Consider the following 18,432-nt stretch of genomic DNA (forward strand, 5'->3'; position numbering starts at 1 on the left):
TCTTGAAGTATTTCTAGAGAACTTAGTGCTTTTTAAACATTCTGTTTCAAGTAATATCTTCTAAGTTTGGAATTTCTTGGCTGATTGCGTTTTAGTTCTTCCTAAAAAAAGAGATACATGATTCATAATTGCAAAGTAAAATTCAACTTATTGTCACGTCTGCTGACATTTTTGTTAATTTGTAAAACCTCACTTCTGTTTTTGAGGAAATCGACCTATCTACTGGCAAAGAGACAGAGACTCCAGTAACTATAATGAGTGTTTTCAAGGAATTTAATGACACCATTTCACCAAAGTACAAGATCATGAAGTTCAAATCCAAGGTTTGTTTGCGAGCACTCTATTTGGTCATTTTCTGTTGTTTTCTGGATTGTGAGGTGGGAAGGCTGTTGAAACATTGTCCAGGGAAGGAGGTTGTGCCAAATTACAAATGTATAACTCCTGATGTGTGTAAATTTACCTGCTTGTAAAAACCATTAAAAATGCCTATATTCCTTTAAGAATGGTTAATCTGCAACATGGTTGTTCCACCAGAAGTTTAAACAATGCATTTGTAAATACTCACTCATTAGCTTCTTTAAAACTGAGTTGAGTGTCAGACTGGCTTGCTGAGCTGTTTCTGAGAATGCAGAACAGATAGAAGTTCTGATACCTAAAGCTTTAGTAACAGCTCATGTTGCCAGAGTTTATAATGAAAGATTGTGTTGTCCAGCAGATAAATCAGTACTCTAGGATTCCACTGTCTTTGCATTTGATCAGACATCTTATTGAACTTTATCTCTTGGCATGTCTCATCCTTCTTCTCACCTTTGTGGATTTATCTTTTAGAGTGCATGCTGCTCAGTGTGGATTGTCATAGTGTGGCTGTGCAGGAGGTAACAAGTGAGGACTGTCATTCAGTCTTGAAAGCTGTTCTGTGCTTAGAGTGATGGGCAATAGTCTTAAAAGTGTTATTTTGCTGTGCTCCTGCTCAACAAATCTTTAAAATGACTTTGGATACACAAAATGTTGCTATGATGGAAACTTTGCACATAAATTAAGATAATACTTGTCAGGAGTGTGCAGGAAAAGAGCTGATACTGCTGAGAATGTTGCAGATTTGGACTGAATTAGTTTGGCACTGAATTAGTGTGAGAGCTTTATTGTCCACTTACATAGAGTATTTGTCTTTTACAGGGGAGGGCAGAGGTGGGAAGCTTTGGTGGGGAAATATGGCAAACAGTCAAGTTAGGGGAAAAGTACTTCTGTTCTGACTGAAGTACTCAGAAAAGTTTATATTTCTTGAAGTAACTTGTCATTAGTCTGGCAAAGCTGATTTTCATTAGCTGTAACTTCCCCCATCCTGGCAATCTTGTGATTTTACAGGATTCATTCCTGAATAGTTAATCAGCAAGTGAGATGACAAGTAAAAATGCAGGAAGAATGGAATGTAACAATATGTAAATGAGGGAAAATAAAAACAGTTTGTGTGGTAATTCAGGTTGGAAAGATTCTCAGGAGGTCATCTCATCCAAAGCTAGCTAGAGTCATTCTGAAAGTTTCAGTTGTTAAAGTGAAAACGTGAGCAATGTTTCTCAAATACTGAAATCATGCAAGACAGGACATCTTTTCAGCAACTTGTAGCTTAGTGTGTTATTTACTGAGTTCAGGGAAAATTGATGTGACATCAGTACTTTGTGAAGCCTTTTTTTTTTTTGCTCTAGCATATTTTTTTCTCTCAAAACTGATGTAAATTCAGATTTTTCAGTTTTCTGTTATTTTTCATGTATAGTTAATTATAACATAACTACATGTGGGATCAGGAGTAAATTTAGTCTGAAAGGAGTAAATTTAACAATAGATAAAAAGACAGGTTGCTGATAGCTCACTGTTCAAAAATCCTTTCAGGAATGAGGGAGAGAACTCAAAGAAAATTTTTCTTTAAAAGAGAGGAGTACAGCTGTACTCTAGAAAGGAAAGAGGGAGAAAGATCTCGAAAGATGCAGATCTGCTTACAGAATCTTGGGAAACCTCCATCTTTTCCGTGGTGTGCCAAGTGAGAATAATGTGAATGAGGTAAAAGAGTAATGTAGTTGAATATTCAAAGATGGCTCTTTAAAATCAAGGTAAAACCTGTCAAATTTTTACTGAGCCTACACAGAACTCAGGGCGAAAAGACCCAACAATCTTGTCTGGGAACATGGCTGCAGCACATGTGGGTCCTTGGATGTAATACAAGAATGGGGAAGTGGGAGCACTAAGACACTGTTGAGATTTTCCCTTAAATATTGTAACACTTGATCACCCTCATTAAAGGGTGAAAGGAAGGAGGAAAGATTAACTCAAGTGACTACTGGTACAAAAGATGGCAATTACAAGGATGAGACAAAAGGACAGTTATACCAGAGATGACTGTGAAAGAGCTTTAATTTTTTTTTAGCTGGTAAAGTGAAGAATAGTGATAAGACCTGTTTGCTCTCTAGAAACATTAAAAGGGGATGAGCAGCTAGAGAGCTATTTAAAGGAGAGTTTTAGCAAAAGAGTGAATTTGTAATTTTTAATTCATGAATTAATTAGGCAGGATAGTTGGTGCAGGGAAGCTCTGAAATAACCTACCAGAATTGTTTGTGAACAGTAAGATTTCAAATTATTTTGAATTCTTAAGTAAACTGAGTTTTATTAAAAGGATAAAAGCTACCCAGCTTTATTTTTCTTGTGTAATTTTCAGTTAATTTTGGTAGTTACTGCATTCTGGGAGGGTGTAATGAGAACTGGAGACAGTAGGAAGGTATGGCAGTAGTAATATGGAAGGTAAGAGAAAGGACAGCATAGTAGTGGAGCAGGACTCCTAGTGGGGTCCTTGGAGGAGTATTCAAAGATAGTATTATGGTAACTCAGATATTGCAGATTGCACAAACTTGACTGTGAACAAGTGGCACCAAATCTGACCAGGCTTACGCCTCTGCAGCAGGGAGGCTTTGTGCTTTCTGCAAGATGATAATTGTAGAAGTAATTGGGTTGTCCCATTACTGTGCCCTCCTTTTCTTCTGTTCCCCCTGGGATACCTGAATTTGCCTGGTTATATACCTGACTCTGTTTTTCACAATCAACCTCCTTTTCATTGTACTCATACCACCAGAGACAAGGTGTTTTTACACAGCCCTTGCATCTGTGTGTCCATAGGGGTGTGCAGGGCTCTAAATTGAAATGGTTTGTGGCATTCACCTAAAGGAATGCTCCAAAGGAGCGATCTTCACCCAGTTGTGACTCTATGTGGTAAAGGGCTAACGTGCTTTAGAAGATCTCTCCTGCTCTGTGATGTGCAGCCAGTGGTTCAGTGCTGGGTTGTTGTTTTGACAGACTTCAAACAAATGGCTGTGCTGCTCAGGTGAGACTTGTGAGCAATGCATTCAGAGTAAGGTGAAGTCTCAGTGTTTGAATGGTACTGTGAAACTGATAACCACTCTTCTTCCATCATTAGCTGGAAATCAGGAAGGTTACTGACATCCCTGACAGTTCTTTTACTGACAGAGTTCTTTCTTTCAGAATATCCCTTTTTGTGATGATGTGGAGACACTGAGGCAGGTTGTTCTCTTGGCCTTGCCAGCACCCAACTTTGTCCCTTTGAACACACTTAAGCCCTATCATTTCCTGCTGCACCTGCTGCTAATTGTAGCTTCAATGGGTTGCACTGCTGCCAAGTTAGCAAGTCTTCACAAATCAATTTGAAAGCAGCCTTACTCCACTTAGGAACTTAGCAGCTAATCACTGCTGCTCATTTCTGCTCTCTGAAGGGCCACTTGAAGGGCAGATTATTCTGCAGCAAGCATTCATTCACTGAGTTATGACCAGACGCTGGTGTAATTGAGCTGAGCTCTGTGCAATAACGCAGATGAAACACTACAGCTGACTATTTTTATACTATGTTCATCTTAGTTTGCAACAAGAACTTGTTTGAAGCCTGAGAGGTTTTTATTAAAATGAAAAAAAGAGGAGGGGGAGCACCAGTGATAGGTGCTAAAAGCAGTGCATCTATTGCTTTTTTTTTTTGCTATTGCCTTCTATTATGTCACAGCTCTGATCTGCTCCTGTTATGTGCTGCTGTGGCTCAGCAGTTCAGATCTACATTTACATGGTTAATTTGCAATGCTGATCTGGCTTCATAGTGGTGCTCTTCTGTCAAGTTATGTTACACTTGTGTTTCCATGAAACTGTTGTTGCCATAGGAGTTTCTGGATTTGTCTGCCTCCTATTTATAGCAGAGGTCTCTCTCCTCTCCTGCCTGGGCTTTGCAGCCTTACACCTGCAGTAGCACATGAGGTAACAAGCTTCCAACAGCACCTCTTGTAGCACCCTGAGGGAACTATTGCTGATGCTATTAATTTAAGGAAAAAAACCCAGCCATCCAACCCCCAAACCAAATAACTTCAAGTTCGCCTAACTGTGCATGTATTTGTTAATTTTGAAATTTTATTCCCATTTATGGTGATTTTGTTTTTTCTTGTTGAACTTTCTCTAGTGGCATATTATGCTGAGTCTGGTATAGAAAGTGATGAACACAGTGCATTGTCCAGTGGGAAATGTGATTTTTAATTTAAGGTGCCTCTAGGAATTCCTGTAGTAAAGTAATGTGCTAGCATAGTTACAATAACAGTATGTAAAAGTGGTGCAGATGGTTTGTAAAGTACTACAGGGCAGAACACACATATGACATGGTAGAGTATGGCATTTCAGCACATGCTGCACAGGATATTGTAATAATTTGAAAAATAAAAGTAGTTATTCTTAGAAACTGACAAGCTGTGTTGTAGAAAATTGTTATTGTTCTTGAGGAAAGCAGAAGTGATACTTAACTTCAGACTTCTTTAACTGTCTTAGTTAGAGATACATAAGCAAACTGGACTACTTTCTAGTGAAACCTAAGTCACTTAAAATGAAAAATACAGTAGTGTCACAGAAATGATCTGCTGTGAGCATGTGATAAAAGCTGGCAGATGGTTGGGAAATCATCTCTCCTGGGTTCCTCTCTGAAGTGCTGGTACACAAAAGCCTGCAGTGTAAAGGGAGGAGTTGTGTGCAGTTACAGGGACAAGTCTGGCTGGGATCACAGACATATGGTGGGGTAGGATGTGATTAAGGCAGGCTGGGATAGCAAGGAGGGGGAAGCCCTTTTGTGGATCAGGGCAGTGGGAATGCATGGAGCACTGCCTGAAGGTGGGCAAAGAGCTGGTCAGGATTAGAGGATGGGCTTATGGAAGGGACATCATGATGGAGAAAGGAAAGCCAAATCCCACCTGGAGCTGGGTCTGGTGTGGGAAGCACAGACCCGTAGGAAAGGATTCTGCAGGTACAGGCAGACTAGGAGAAAAGTGCTGCTGACAGGGACAGGACATGTGGTGACAGAGGTCATGGAATAAGCTGTGATACTGCATGTCTTCTTCACCTTGGTCTTCACTGCTTAGTCCAGCTTTTAGCAGTCTCTGATGGCCAAGAGACCAGAAGGAAAGCCTGAAGCAAAGAAGACTTGTCCTCAGAGGAGGAGGATCAGGTTAGGCACATTTAAACAAATTGGACAGATAAAGACATGTGGGACCTGATGGAATGCACCCCTGTGTGCAGAGGGAGCTGGCCAATGTCAGAAGGTGCTTGGGAGTGTTTGGTGCAGATTCACAGAGGGAAAAAGATGCTTCACCAAGCTGGTAGCCTTCTGGGAAGAGATGGACTGCTTTGGTGGACAGGGGGGAGCAGTGACTGTTGTTTGTCTTGACTCCAGTAAGGCTGTCAGTGCTACCTGCCATAGCATCCTCGCAGACAAATGATGGGGTGGGGGCTAATGAAGCGGGCAGAGGGGTGGGCTGAAAACCAGCTGCCCTACTGGGCTCAAAGTTGTGATCACTGGCACAAAATCCAGTTGGAGGCCAGTCCCTAGAGGTGCACCCCAAGGGTTGATACTGGATCCAGTCATGCTGAGCATCCTGTTAATGCTTTGGGTGGTTGCATGGAGCCACACACAGAGCAAGTCTGCAGACAGTACAAAACCAGGAGAGGCTGATACACCAGATGGATGTGCTGTCAAAGAAATTTAGACAGGCTGGATATATCTTATGACCTACAAGAATCCATAAATACAAAACAAAGGAAGTGGTCCTGTATGAAGACTGGAATAGCCTCAGGCACTAGTAGATGATGGTGACTGACTGGCTGAAAGCAGCCTTGGAGGAAAGGATGTGCTCATCGTGGTACACACGAGGTTGGACAAGAGCCAACCATGTAGCCTTGGGGGCAAGGCTGCCATGGGCATTACCAGCAAGTGTCAAGAGCTGGTCCTTTCCCCTTTGCAGCCCTGGTGAGTACCTGGGGAGTGCTGTGTTCAGCTGAGCTCCTCTGTGTGAGGAACAATGTGTGCTACTGGAACAAATCCACAATAGGACCACAAAGATAGTTACAGGGCCTAGATCATCTTTCATGTGAGGAGAGGCTGAGAAACCTGGGACTGCTCAGCCTGTAGAAGAGAAAGTTCAAGGTGAGGCATTGGCAGTGGAAATCTTTTAATTGTTTATAAATTTTTGATGAGCATGAGTAAAGATGTCTGGCAGACTTCTTGCTGGTGCCCAATGGAGGACAAGAGCAACAGAGATACTGTTTGAAACATGTGAAATTTATCAGAACCTGAAACACTGCTTTACTGTAAGGGAGATCAAGCACTGGCACAGGTTGCCTAGAGAGGCTGTGGAGTCTCCATCCTTGGGGATATTCATATCTGGCTGGAGAGAACCCTGAGCAACCCACTGTGATTGACCCAGCTCTGAGCAGGCAGCTCAACTAGACAATGCCTGGAGTTCCCTTTCCATCTCAGCCATTCTGGGATTTTGCAGTGATCTGCAAGCACCAGTTCTCATGAGTATGTCTGAAAGCTGTGAATTTAAAGAATATTTTTGAGTTTGCTTAACTGCCAGGTGTTTTTTTTTGGTAGTGGTTAGTATACTTGCAAGTCAATTCTGTAGAAACTCTTGATGCTAAGAAAACATTTAGAGATTAAAAACAGACACTAAAATATTCTTAATGTCTTCAGCTGGTTGTAATGAGTTGCAGAATTGGTGGTAGATGATCAAGCCCATAATATTTGAAATGTGTTTTTTGCCTAGTCTTTTTTTCTTTAGCTTTCTTATTGGACAGAATGAATATTCAATTGGGAGAAACCGAAAATATACCTTTGTTTTGTATAGAAAGTGGAAAAATACTACGCTTTTGAGATTCCGGATGTACCAGCAAAATCTGAATATCTAGAAGTTAAATATTCAGTGAGTATAATTAATCTGATAAAATACCATACCTTGTTTTTTTATCTAATTAAGTTTACAGCGTGAGCAGTTTCTGTATTAAAGTGGTCATTGAACATTGTAGTCTTGGCTGATGTATCCAGTGAGGATGAAGAACTTAAACTTCAGTGTGTTTGTACATTACTGACCTGATTTTTAAGTCGAGCCTATAGTGTGATTTCCTCAATTACAGAAAGGTATTGTGGGTTAGGGCTTTGCTTGTGGGGGATGAGGGTGATTTCAGTACTGAAGGTGCTGTCTGAATGTGGTTTGTCAACCTTGAAGACTTCTGTGGGGTGAAATGACTCCCTGCTCTCTGTTACCTGTTAGGCTGAATGCCCTCGGCTTCCCCAAGACCTGAAGGGACAAACATTCTCACATGTCTTTGGAACCAACACCTCTAGCCTGGAACTTCTCTTGATGAATCAGAAGATCAAAGGACCCTGCTGGCTGGAAATAAAAAATCCACGTATGGTGGTTTGCATGTGAAATACCTGGTTACCAGGAAACACATACAATTATAGATTGGGGGGGTAGGGGAAATTTCAATTGTACAGATGAATTATCATTTTGTACATTTACCTTGCAACTTATTGGCTTAATTTTCATTACCTAGTACAAATTTTAAGTTATTCTTCCTTTTTTGGAGTGAGAAATATCTGTATAAAGTTGTGCACTGTACAGATGAGATTATAATTTTCAGTGCCAATGAGAGGGAACTGTGCAGTGCCTAGCAGCTGCTGTTGGATGACTTCCCTAATGTCATGTATATGGAGCTAAACTTACTTGATTTGAAAATGTCTCATCTTTCTGCTCTTGATAACTAAGATTTGGGTTTTTTTCTGCAAATAGGTATTTTTGAGACCAAACGGCTGCTAGGTGGTTTTCTTTTGTTTGTGAATTAGGTTTTTATTTCTTTTTTCTGACACTTGGAAAAGTTTGTGGTGTGGAGCTGTTTTAGTTTTAAATCCTTTCTACCTCATGATTGGTGTGTAGCACTTAGAGGTGGTCATGCTGCTTTATTTTGGCTTAAAGGGTAAGAACCCTTTATTCAATGTGTGCTGCATATTCCCATGAACATAGGGAGGTCGATCATACTGGACAAAAGCTGCATCTGTTGCTGCAGTCTCCTTGGGGCACTTCCAGTGCAGAACTGGCTGTATGAATGCTGACACCAGGGGGTTCTCCTCTCAGCAGCTCACTCAATCACTGACAGAACTGATACCAGTACAGATGACTCTGTGTAAAGCTTCCTGAAGTATTTTTTGGAATATGCAGATCCAAATCTTTTATTTGGTGTTGAAGAGCTCCTGCTGACTGGGAAGTCAGGGTCCAGAGAGTTACCAAAAATTGGGCAGGATTGGTGTGTGTATTGGACTATCCCACCAGGACAAAAGCATTTGAAAGATGTGCTCTGTGCAGCAGTGCCATCAGAGAAGCCTTGTCTGTGGTTCCCAGAAGCATGGAGGTGGTTTGTGTTGTTTCCTCAGAGCCTTCAAATCAGCCAGTCAGCTGGTGTAAAGTGGAGGCTGTGGCCATGAAGCCTGGCTTGGTGAATGTGGTTAAAGAGCTTTCTCCTCCTCCTCCTCTGGTGGTCATGTCCTTCAGCATGAAGACCATTCAGAACCCAAAGACTCACCAGAATGAGGTAAGTAATCTGCTCTCATTTTGGTTTGGTTTTGTTCTTTGGCATAATACTAACTAAATAAATAACTAAATAAACTAAAAGTTTCCTAAGCTTGGAAGATCCTCATAAAACATGTTTTAAATATATTTACTGTTGAAAAGTTTCTCTGCTCTGGGCTTTTCAAAGAAATTTTTACTGGGGTCACACTCTGGCCTAGGGGGCCTGCTTGGTAAGAATGTTTACTGTGACAGTGGATCCTATGTATGTTTTCAAGCCTTCTGTTTTGTCTGTTGTGTCTCATAGTTATAAGTGAGACTGCCCCAGCACAGCTGTTAATGGATTAGTATTAATTAATTAACTAAGCTAGCGCTAATCATAGCTTATGGGTAAAATGACCAGGCTTTTCTGCTAGTAAAACTCATTTTAAAATGAGAATTTGGTATTGATCTTAGAGCACCTGCTATTCTGCTGTAAGATCTTTCCTCAGAAAGGAAGAGAGATGTAGGGGCCACTCTCAGTTGTGGACTGCAGGCCACAATGTGTTCTTAGGCACTTTTTTTTAACATAGCTCTCATTAATGGGAGAAGAGATTTAGTATTCACATATAGGATATATAACATTCAATTAGCCAGTTTTTTCTGGCTAATTGAATTGAAGACTAATAGGTTGGCAAATTTTTCAAGCAGAATTATTCCTCATGGTGAATCAAGTTTTTTTTTGGTGGCGGTATGGAAAATAAGTGGTTTCTGACCAAAGTAATGGGACATACACAAGGTACCAACAGGACTCGGCTTGCCAAGATGCTTTAAAGCCTTTCTGCTTTATTTTCTGTTGGGTTTTCCTGATCAGTGTCTGGGGAGCCAGGCCAAGCAGTCAAAAGTCATTAAAGCTTCTGGCTTCCAAGCACTAAACCTCTTGGCTTCTTGGCAGTGTAGACTGCTTGCTTAGGGGCAGCCCTTCCTGAGGCAAGGCTTCTCTGCCCTGCTCACATCTCCCCTGCACTCCATGGGGAATCCTTTACATTGTGGGGTCTGGTCAGATTCAGAACAAAAACTGATAAAAGTAGAAGTTTTTCAAAATGAATTATTTTTTCTCTCAAATTTATAATCATTTACGAGCAAGTACTGTTTTATTTCCTTGAGGTCGATTGATAACTTTCTTCTTTTCAACTACTTGGAGTTAAAATAAGAAAGATCTGTTGGGGAAACAAGAGAATAGAGATGAGGAGCTCTTAAAAAAGGATGGAAGAAATGAGTATGGATAGTAGTCATGCTTATTTGTGCTTATGAAGTTGTGTGTTCTATATCTCCTTGGTATAGGTTGTGGCTCTTGCAGCTCTGGTTCATCAGAAATTTCCTTTGGATAAGGCTCCACCTCAGCCTCCTTTTCAAACACATTTCTGTGGTATGTACTTGGAACAGTTTGAGTAGAAAAATTATTAATTCCATGTTTTTTCTTTTTTTGTTCTGTTTTGGGTTTTTGGTTGGGGGGGTTTATATTAATTTATGTAAATTTTTATTTCTTTCTGTCACTGCAGCAATAATGGCCTAAATAGGCAACTGACAAAATTTCAACTCTCAGACAAGCTTTACTCCCTATTTTTAACTTCACTGGTTACTGACTTTTTATTGAAAACTTAGTTAAAAAAATCTTAATTTGAGATGATAAGCTTGCTCTATACAGATGCGTGTAATTTTTATTGGTTGTATTCCATCTTTCTCATCAATTTAGACCATTTATTTACTGTCACTTTAATTATTTTTCTGTTCAGCTCTTCTGAACTGAATTATTTATAAACAAGTTTTCTTAGGGGACAAAGATCTGACATCAGTGTCTTTGCTGTAATACCAGCTAAACCTTGAAATTCAGACACTGACAGGAAGTGATGAAGTGTTGAATGCTTGTGAGAAGAAGCTCTTCAGGAGCTGTGGCCCATAGCTTTAATGTCCAGTGATAACATCAACTATGACTGATTCAGATTTGTTAATGCTTTAGTAATTTGGAATTTTAGTAATTACTTGGTTAATTTAATTACTAATTTAGTAATTACTTGGTTATCTTAAAGACAGTATTCATCTAAAGCTTCTGTTTCAGAATCAGAGGCCAGTTTTCTCAGCTCAATTTGTTGCTAATGGGGAGGGGAATGATTAGGAACTTGTATGTAAATACAAATACACTTTTTTGCAGCTGTTTCCAAACCGAGTGATTGCATTTTTCCTTATGACTTCAAAGAAGCCATTAGAAAGAAGGTAATTTCATTTTGTTACCCTTCTGATTGCAGTACCTTATAGAATATGAACTTTATGGTGCTTTTGATAAGTGGTGAAGAGAAATAGTCGAAGGAATGAAATGATTTAGTTAGTTTTCCACTCTGCAAACTTAAATCCAGGTATTTATTCTGTGTTGCTTGTAAAAAAGTGATGTGTGCTCTGTGTGATTCAGTATTGCTGCTAGTTGTGTTCTTAAAATAGAGGACTGTTAGGCAGGAGAGTTTGAAAGATTTTGCAAAGAGGCTAAAATTGTGGTTAATTTTCATTATACCTGACTGTACTCATAGTAAACTGGGAGAATTTGTTTCTTCTTTTATTGGAGAGTAAAGTCTGTCAAAATTTAGGAGATGTTCTTTCTAAAGGGTAGTGGGAGAGCTGACAGAATAATAAAGTAACTTATTTTTGTTTTTCCTCTATTTCTGTGTGATCTTAAAGTCTGTGAGTGAAAGATGCATATGGAACATTTTCCTGGTGTGCTTGATTCTTATGAGGCTCTTAAAATACCACACCTGCATTCAAAAGCAGGAAGGGAAAAAGCCTCTGAGAAAAGCTTTCCAATGTCTATGGGAGTGAGGAAAAAAATCCTTGAATTACAGAAGGGAAAGCAGAACTCTGTGGTGCTTTGTTATTGTCTTGTAACTGGTAGGGAAGAGGAGATGCTTCCATTTTAAACTTATTGGGTCATTGAAATCAGGTGCTCTCTTGCTCCTTTTAGAATGCTAAAATAGAGATTGCTGCAACAGAGAGAACACTGCTGGGATTTTTCCTTGCGAAGATTCACAAAATTGACCCAGACGTTGTTGTGGTGAGTAGTTCTGAGACTTTGAGAGTTAAATTCAAGCATATTGTCAGTTGGTCAGCTTTGTTCTTTTTCTTTTGTCCCCTTAGAGGCTTTTTAATGCTTGTCTTAGACTGCCTTATGAATTGAGTTTGCTTATGAGACAGCAGGTATAGTTTGATACAAAGATGATACGGAATTTTCCCTGACAGCATTTTATACATACTATTATTTCCTATAATAGCTAAAATAGGCAGTATTTTCACAATACCTGAAACAAGTTTGAGGTTTTTTTCTTTACTCAGAAAGACAAAATACAACAAAAAACTCTGGTTTTCTAGAAAAATGGGAACTCTTGGTATACTTAAGATTCTGTTGCAGTTCAGATGCTCATATAATTTGTGTTTATGCTGTAAATCAAAATAACCATCTATACAAATCCATGAGATCTGAGAAAAATTTTGCAATAAGCATACTTATGTTTTCTACTGTTTTAGCAGCTGAGGGTTTATTGTAATCACTCCTTTTTTTTTTTTTTTTTGTTATGTTTAATTAATGTGGAGTACTAACTTCCACATAATAAAATTCTGAAGACAATTTGAAGTTGGTTTTAAGTCTGAGGTTGATTACATACAACTTGTTAGATTATATGTATTTACCTAACTTCTGTAGGTAGATAGAAATAATTAAGTGATGGGAATATGATGAAATGAGCAGTAGTGCCTGATGTTTTCAGCTCACTGCAGCTGGTATCCAGTGTTGGCCTATGACCTAAGCTTCCTGGTGCCTATGGCAGGGAATCAGAAGAAGCACTGCAGCCAGTCGCTTAAAATTGAAGATGCCAAGAGCAGGGCAGGGGGTGTGAGAGCTGTCCTATCCTGAAAACAGCAGAGCTGTGTTAGTGCAGTTTAATTTTCACCTGGGTTAATTAGTGCTGTTGAAATGCTGCTCCTTTCTTAAGGAGCTGCTTCTCCAGCACAGTTTTGCACTGCACAGAGGGACCTGCTGGAGTGAGCCTGCAGTTCCTGGTGGCTGGCTCATGTTCCCCAGGGCAGCATTTTGCTTTCAGCTGAGGCTACAGACCAGTGTCATCAATGTATTTAGCGCTGTTTAAAATATTGCTGGAGTGCTTTGATATGTAAATATTGCTTGCAAGGTCTTCTACCCAGGTTTAACAGCTGTTCCTGTTGCACTATCAAAGGAAAAAATTATAGTATTTTAGTGCCACTATTGTCACTTTCACAGGTGGAGAAGAAAGGAATTACTCTTAGAGTAAATTTATGTGCTCTATGAAGAATGTTGTGGAATTTTCTGGAAAACTTTAAATCCTTATCTCTGGTATCAAAGCATGAAGCTGTATTGTGTGTGCAATGAGCCAGTTACAGAGCTGATTTTGGTATTCTGCTGAACAGCATTGTTAGTGTTAAGACTAATGAGTTCTGTTGATGAACGTTCTCTTAGAAAGTGCTTTCTATAAGAGAGATAATGCCATCAATTAGTTGGAAAAAATCACAAAGGGCAAAGGAATACTGAGTGTGTGAAAGTAAGTCTTTCAATTTGCATTTGTTGTAACCTTTTTTGTTATTTTTTCTGCTTCAAGGGTCATAATATTTATGGATTTGATCTGGAAGTGCTGCTTCAAAGAATTAATTTGTGCAAAGTCCCTCACTGGTCCAAGATAGGTCGACTGAGGAGGTCTAATATGCCAAAGCTTGGGGTAATAAGATTGCTTAAGTCTTTTAAGGCCCTTTATGTTGCATGTGATTAAAAATGAATTAGTTTTTCCGAGGAATTGTAAATGTGACACTGATGTATTTTGACTGTTGGTCATGCTGAATTTTGTGGGTCCCAGATCAGAAATTATGAGTGTTTATGAGACTTTTATTACAGTAATAGGATAAACCGATTTTCAAGTTAGGCTAATTTAGTTTACTTATCTCAACTAGATGATTGTAATGACAGATTAATTGCAATAGTCTTTACTCTAACTGTCTTTGTCTGATGTAACTGTAAAATGAGAAAAAGCAATTTGGATTGATGGGTGAATCATCCCATAGAGAGCTGCTAAGCTAATAATTCTGTAGTTCTTATTACATATTTGTTTAGAGGATAATGTCTGAAGCTTGAAGTGCTGAACATGGCTGTGTTCTTGCCTGTTCCAGTCCTTGCTGGAGGCCAAGTTGGGTATTTCTGTGTGGTTTTGTGACTTTTTTATCCTGCTGTTATTACAAAAAGTATCCTTAGAAGAAAGACAAAATCCACCTTCAGGTTCTTGTTGGGGCTATTCTAATGATTGAAGGAAAAAAAAAGCATGATAGTTTAAGGGTTAAGATGTAACCAGTAGTGAAAATTAAGTATCTATTTTTTAATATCTACATAGAGTGAAAGGTACCATGGATTCCTTTAGGGCATAATTCTAAGTCTTTATATTAGTGATATTTAATAGAGTTTTTGAGTACTTAGTGACCAGCTGAATTGACTGAGTCTTATAAACATACATTGTGGGTAGATGTTTTTTGTTAGTATTTGAATATTTCATTTTATTTGTGTTTTCTCCTCTCTTTGTGTAATACATGAAGGGCCGAGGAGGTTTTGCTGAAAGGAATGCTGCCTGCGGTCGCATGATCTGTGATGTAGAAATTTCTGCTAAAGAACTGATTCGTTGCAAAAGTTACCATTTGTCTGAACTGGTCCATCAGATTTTGAAAACAGAGAAGGTAACAATTCTACCAGAGGAAATTCCAAATATGTACAGGTACGTTGCTGATTGGGAATTTTAATCCTTCTCTGGAGAGCAGAGGAGCTGATTCCCTGACATAAAATTTTACATTTCCTTACTCGATTCGTTGTGGGGATGCTGATGTAGCATACTGGGATTTGAAAAGTTAAATACTGTCTTAACATGATAAAATAATGTTTCAAGCTACTTGTGGTGGCTTATTATGTATCAGGCAAATTGATTTGTGGGAGCATTGGTGTAGGCACACTAACAGGAGATGCAAGCCTGAGTTTTGGGCTGGTTTTTCAATTACAAGACATTGCTATAAAATTAATCAGTCACATGTTACAGATACCATGTGTTCCATACAGCACATAGGTCTAAAGCCTGCAGAGTACAAGGGGGATGGATTTTACTGTACTAGGCTGTGCCCCTTCTTTCCCCAGTGATTCTCCTCGCTTACTGTTCATGCTGGAAAACACCTGGACAGATGCCAAGTTCATTCTCCAGATCATGTGTGAGCTGAATGTTCTGCCACTGGCTCTTCAGATAACAAACATCTCTGGGAATGTCATGGTACATTTTTATTACTTTCTGCCCCTCTCCACTGTCCCCTCCAAACAGTTCCATGTTTTCTATGTTTGATTTAGTGGGTTTAATTTCTAAACACTAATTTAGAATGCACAATGCTGTTAAATTTTTTGCCGTGAGGAGGAGAGTTCAATGTTCTAATCAAGCAATAATGTAAAACTTCCTTAAAAGTATCACATTTGAGTTTTGCTGTCTTTGTGTTCTTTGTGCTTTGCTCTGAGTTCTCTTTTCACCCCCTCTTTAGTCGAGGACAATGATGGGTGGACGATCTGAACGTAATGAGTTCCTGCTGCTTCATGCCTTTCATGAGAAGGATTACATCGTGCCAGACAAACAAGTTTTCAAAAAGCCTCCACAGAAGCTGGTGGGTCCAGTTTTTCTCTTCCTAAAAATTTTTATTAAAAAAAAAAAGGAAAAAACCATTCTTCCATCTTCTGCATGTTACTGTTCTGCGGGAACACAAGGAACCCCAAATGTAATTCAGATATAACTTAAGGGTACAGCATATGCTTAATTAAAACATTGGTTTTGTGTGCAATCCATAATGAGAGTGGGACAGTGTAACAGCTTTTCCATTGCAGTATAGATCTATAAAAACCTCAGTTGTTCTGTTAGTTGAAAATTAAAATAAGTTAAGTACTTGTCTGTGTGGGGAAACAGTAAAGAGGACAATCTGTGTTGTTTAATATTTGCATTTAGTTATTTTGATGAACAGTATTTCAAGAAAAATTTGTTATATGGATGAAATATCCAAAGATATTTAAAAAATTCCTTTGTCTAATACCACTGTCAATAATAATTATAGAAATATATAGATGTCAGTGAACAAATTAAAATTTGAGAAAGTATTTGTATTTCACGATATATTGCTTTTTAGTTTTAAGTAAGTTCAACAGCAAACTTGAAAGCAATGATTTCTGTTGATTGTATTGTTGCATCAAAGTAGCACCGGAATTCTAAATGATTCAGAATAGAATTGAACAAATTGAAGAAGAATTCTTACTAAAACATACAAAATAACAGAATATTCTTTAGGTCAGTAGTAATGTTTTTGTTTTATTCAAGCCCAGCCATTCTGTTTGCAAAACCAACATTTTAATTGGGCAATCATACCACTTCTGGGTCATGAGTTGATTTTTTTCATAATGTGGACTTCTACAGCCAGTTGTAAAAGGCATTCTGGTGCCATGTTGAATGATTACAATACTTTAAAGTCTTTGTAATCTCTTGTTCGCAGTTTTTTTTTCCTGTCAGAATTGGTTTGAATGCTGTTTTGACATATAGAGAGCTTTAGTAAGGATCATGATGAAAACACCATATTTTGCATATATTTTAAAAGGAATTCTGCACTGGCTCCCAAATTTGTATTTGACTTGCCAAAAATAACTCCTCTAACATTACAGAAATTTTAGAGACTAGATAATGACTTTTTTAAATGCCATATGTAGGTGGATGAAGATGAAGATTTTGAAGATCAGAATAAATCAAAGATAGGGAAAAAGAAAGCAGCATATGCTGGGGGCTTAGTCTTGGAACCCAAAGTCGGTAAGATGTGGCAATTTTCTTTCTTCAATGAAGTTAGAAACAGGTAGGTTATATTAATACAGAGGGATTGCAGTGGGAACTCTGTGGTTGTGGGAGTTTGGTGTTGTTGCATACAATAAAATTCCCAACATTGATTGTGGAACTGCTTCTTTTGAGGGATTAGGACTGTACATTTATGTATAATTCTCTAATGGACATGTAAGTTTTCTTTCAGTTTCTCCTCTATGTGGGGAAAACTGTACAAGTGTCCTATAGCAACACAGAAGGTATCTGTTCAACTCTGGTGAGTTAATGGGGTTGGATCGTTCCACTTCTGACAGCTTTCTGTAAAGGGCAGTGCTGCATCTCAGCAGCTGTTTCAAGGGATTTAGATCATGGAAATGTGGTACAATGTATTACTGTCACTTAAATATTAATTGTGGAGTACTGTGAAGTCCTTTGGGAGACTGGAGTAATTATGACTTTTGTTTTAAACTCTGTTTTAGGTTTTTATGACAAGTTTATTTTGCTTCTCGACTTCAACAGCTTGTACCCATCGATTATTCAGGAGTTCAACATCTGCTTCACCACAGTTCAGAGACTGTCATCAGAAGCACAGAAAAGGGCAGAGGTTTGAGTGCTTTAACTTATGGCTTACACTGTCTTAACTTCAGAGTGCTCTCTGTGAATCAGCTCCTTAAGAAACTGTTCTTTTTCACTGTTTTTTTTTTTGGTCCCCTTTCACACATAAAAAGTGTTTCTTATTTAAAGATGTATATGTTAATTTGTGGGTTGGGACTTTTTTGAATATTTTGTGTCTGCTACCTTCCTTTCTGTAATGCTCTTACAGAATCTTGGTAAGTTCTCTTCCATCTATTCTTGGTATCCTCATGAAACAAGATTTTTGCTGAGCCTCTGTGACCCTTTTCAGCCACACATCCACCCTAGCAATTTCTGAGCCCTTTTACTGGTTTCATCCTAGTTTGACAGAGGCTTCCTGAAGTTAAGTTGCTATTTGTAAATTTATGCAGATATACCTGATTGAGGTAGGCAAAAGTCTCATGCTTTCTACAGGAAAGAATATGATTATGAGCTCAAGCCTTATTAGACATCAGGAAAATTAAGTGTGTGGCTTGGGAGGGTGATGTTGTGACTGTGTGAGCTGTGGCACCAGCTTCACAAAAACTCATGATGTTTAAGCTATGTTAAACACAACTGAGAAACCTCCTGAAGGTACAGTTGGATGCACTGTTTTATAAGCAGCTGTGTTTGCTCTGGCTTATCCATGGCTGGAGATTCTCTTTTCCTCGGCTGTGCTGAAACACTTGTTGGTGGAGCTGTGTTGTAAACTGAAGCACTGAGCTGGTCAGGTCTAAAGGTTAAAGCAGAGGCTTTTATTTTTATCTGGTATCAGCTCACAGGTTGGAATTAGTTAGTCCTGTAGCAACTGAAATATGAACACAGTAGCAGAAATGAGGAGCTAAGTATGTGGAGTTCTGGCAGTAAGTTCCTTCAAGTTGCCTTTGGATTTTCCCTGCTTTCTGAAGTGTGCTTCAACCTGAAGCAGCTAATTTTGATTTCTCTCACTGTATGATGTTTAATCAGGCTTTGGTGTAATTTCTTAT

General features: G+C 38.8%; 1 protein-coding gene and 1 non-coding gene across 2 annotated transcripts in view; both read left to right on the top strand.

Annotated features, from left to right (window-relative positions):
* POLA1 (DNA polymerase alpha 1, catalytic subunit) overlaps window positions 1-18,432 on the top strand; it is a 185,530-nt gene that overhangs the window by 12,142 nt on the left and 154,956 nt on the right. Inside the window, 13 exon segments of the mRNA XM_066545449.1 lie at window positions 207-323; window positions 7,206-7,280; window positions 7,629-7,767; window positions 8,789-8,946; window positions 10,245-10,329; window positions 11,113-11,174; window positions 11,911-12,000; window positions 13,574-13,690; window positions 14,553-14,728; window positions 15,139-15,268; window positions 15,528-15,647; window positions 16,732-16,828; window positions 17,314-17,438. Of these exon segments, the coding sequence (XP_066401546.1) occupies window positions 207-323; window positions 7,206-7,280; window positions 7,629-7,767; window positions 8,789-8,946; window positions 10,245-10,329; window positions 11,113-11,174; window positions 11,911-12,000; window positions 13,574-13,690; window positions 14,553-14,728; window positions 15,139-15,268; window positions 15,528-15,647; window positions 16,732-16,828; window positions 17,314-17,438 (1,491 nt within the window).
* LOC136553834 (small Cajal body-specific RNA 24) lies at window positions 17,020-17,150 on the top strand. The gene has a single exon (XR_010783235.1). It is a non-coding gene; the product is annotated as a small Cajal body-specific RNA 24 (non-coding RNA).

This window comes from Molothrus aeneus, chromosome 2 (assembly GCF_037042795.1).
Source record: "Molothrus aeneus isolate 106 chromosome 2, BPBGC_Maene_1.0, whole genome shotgun sequence".
Classification (NCBI taxonomy): Eukaryota; Metazoa; Chordata; class Aves; order Passeriformes; family Icteridae; genus Molothrus; species Molothrus aeneus.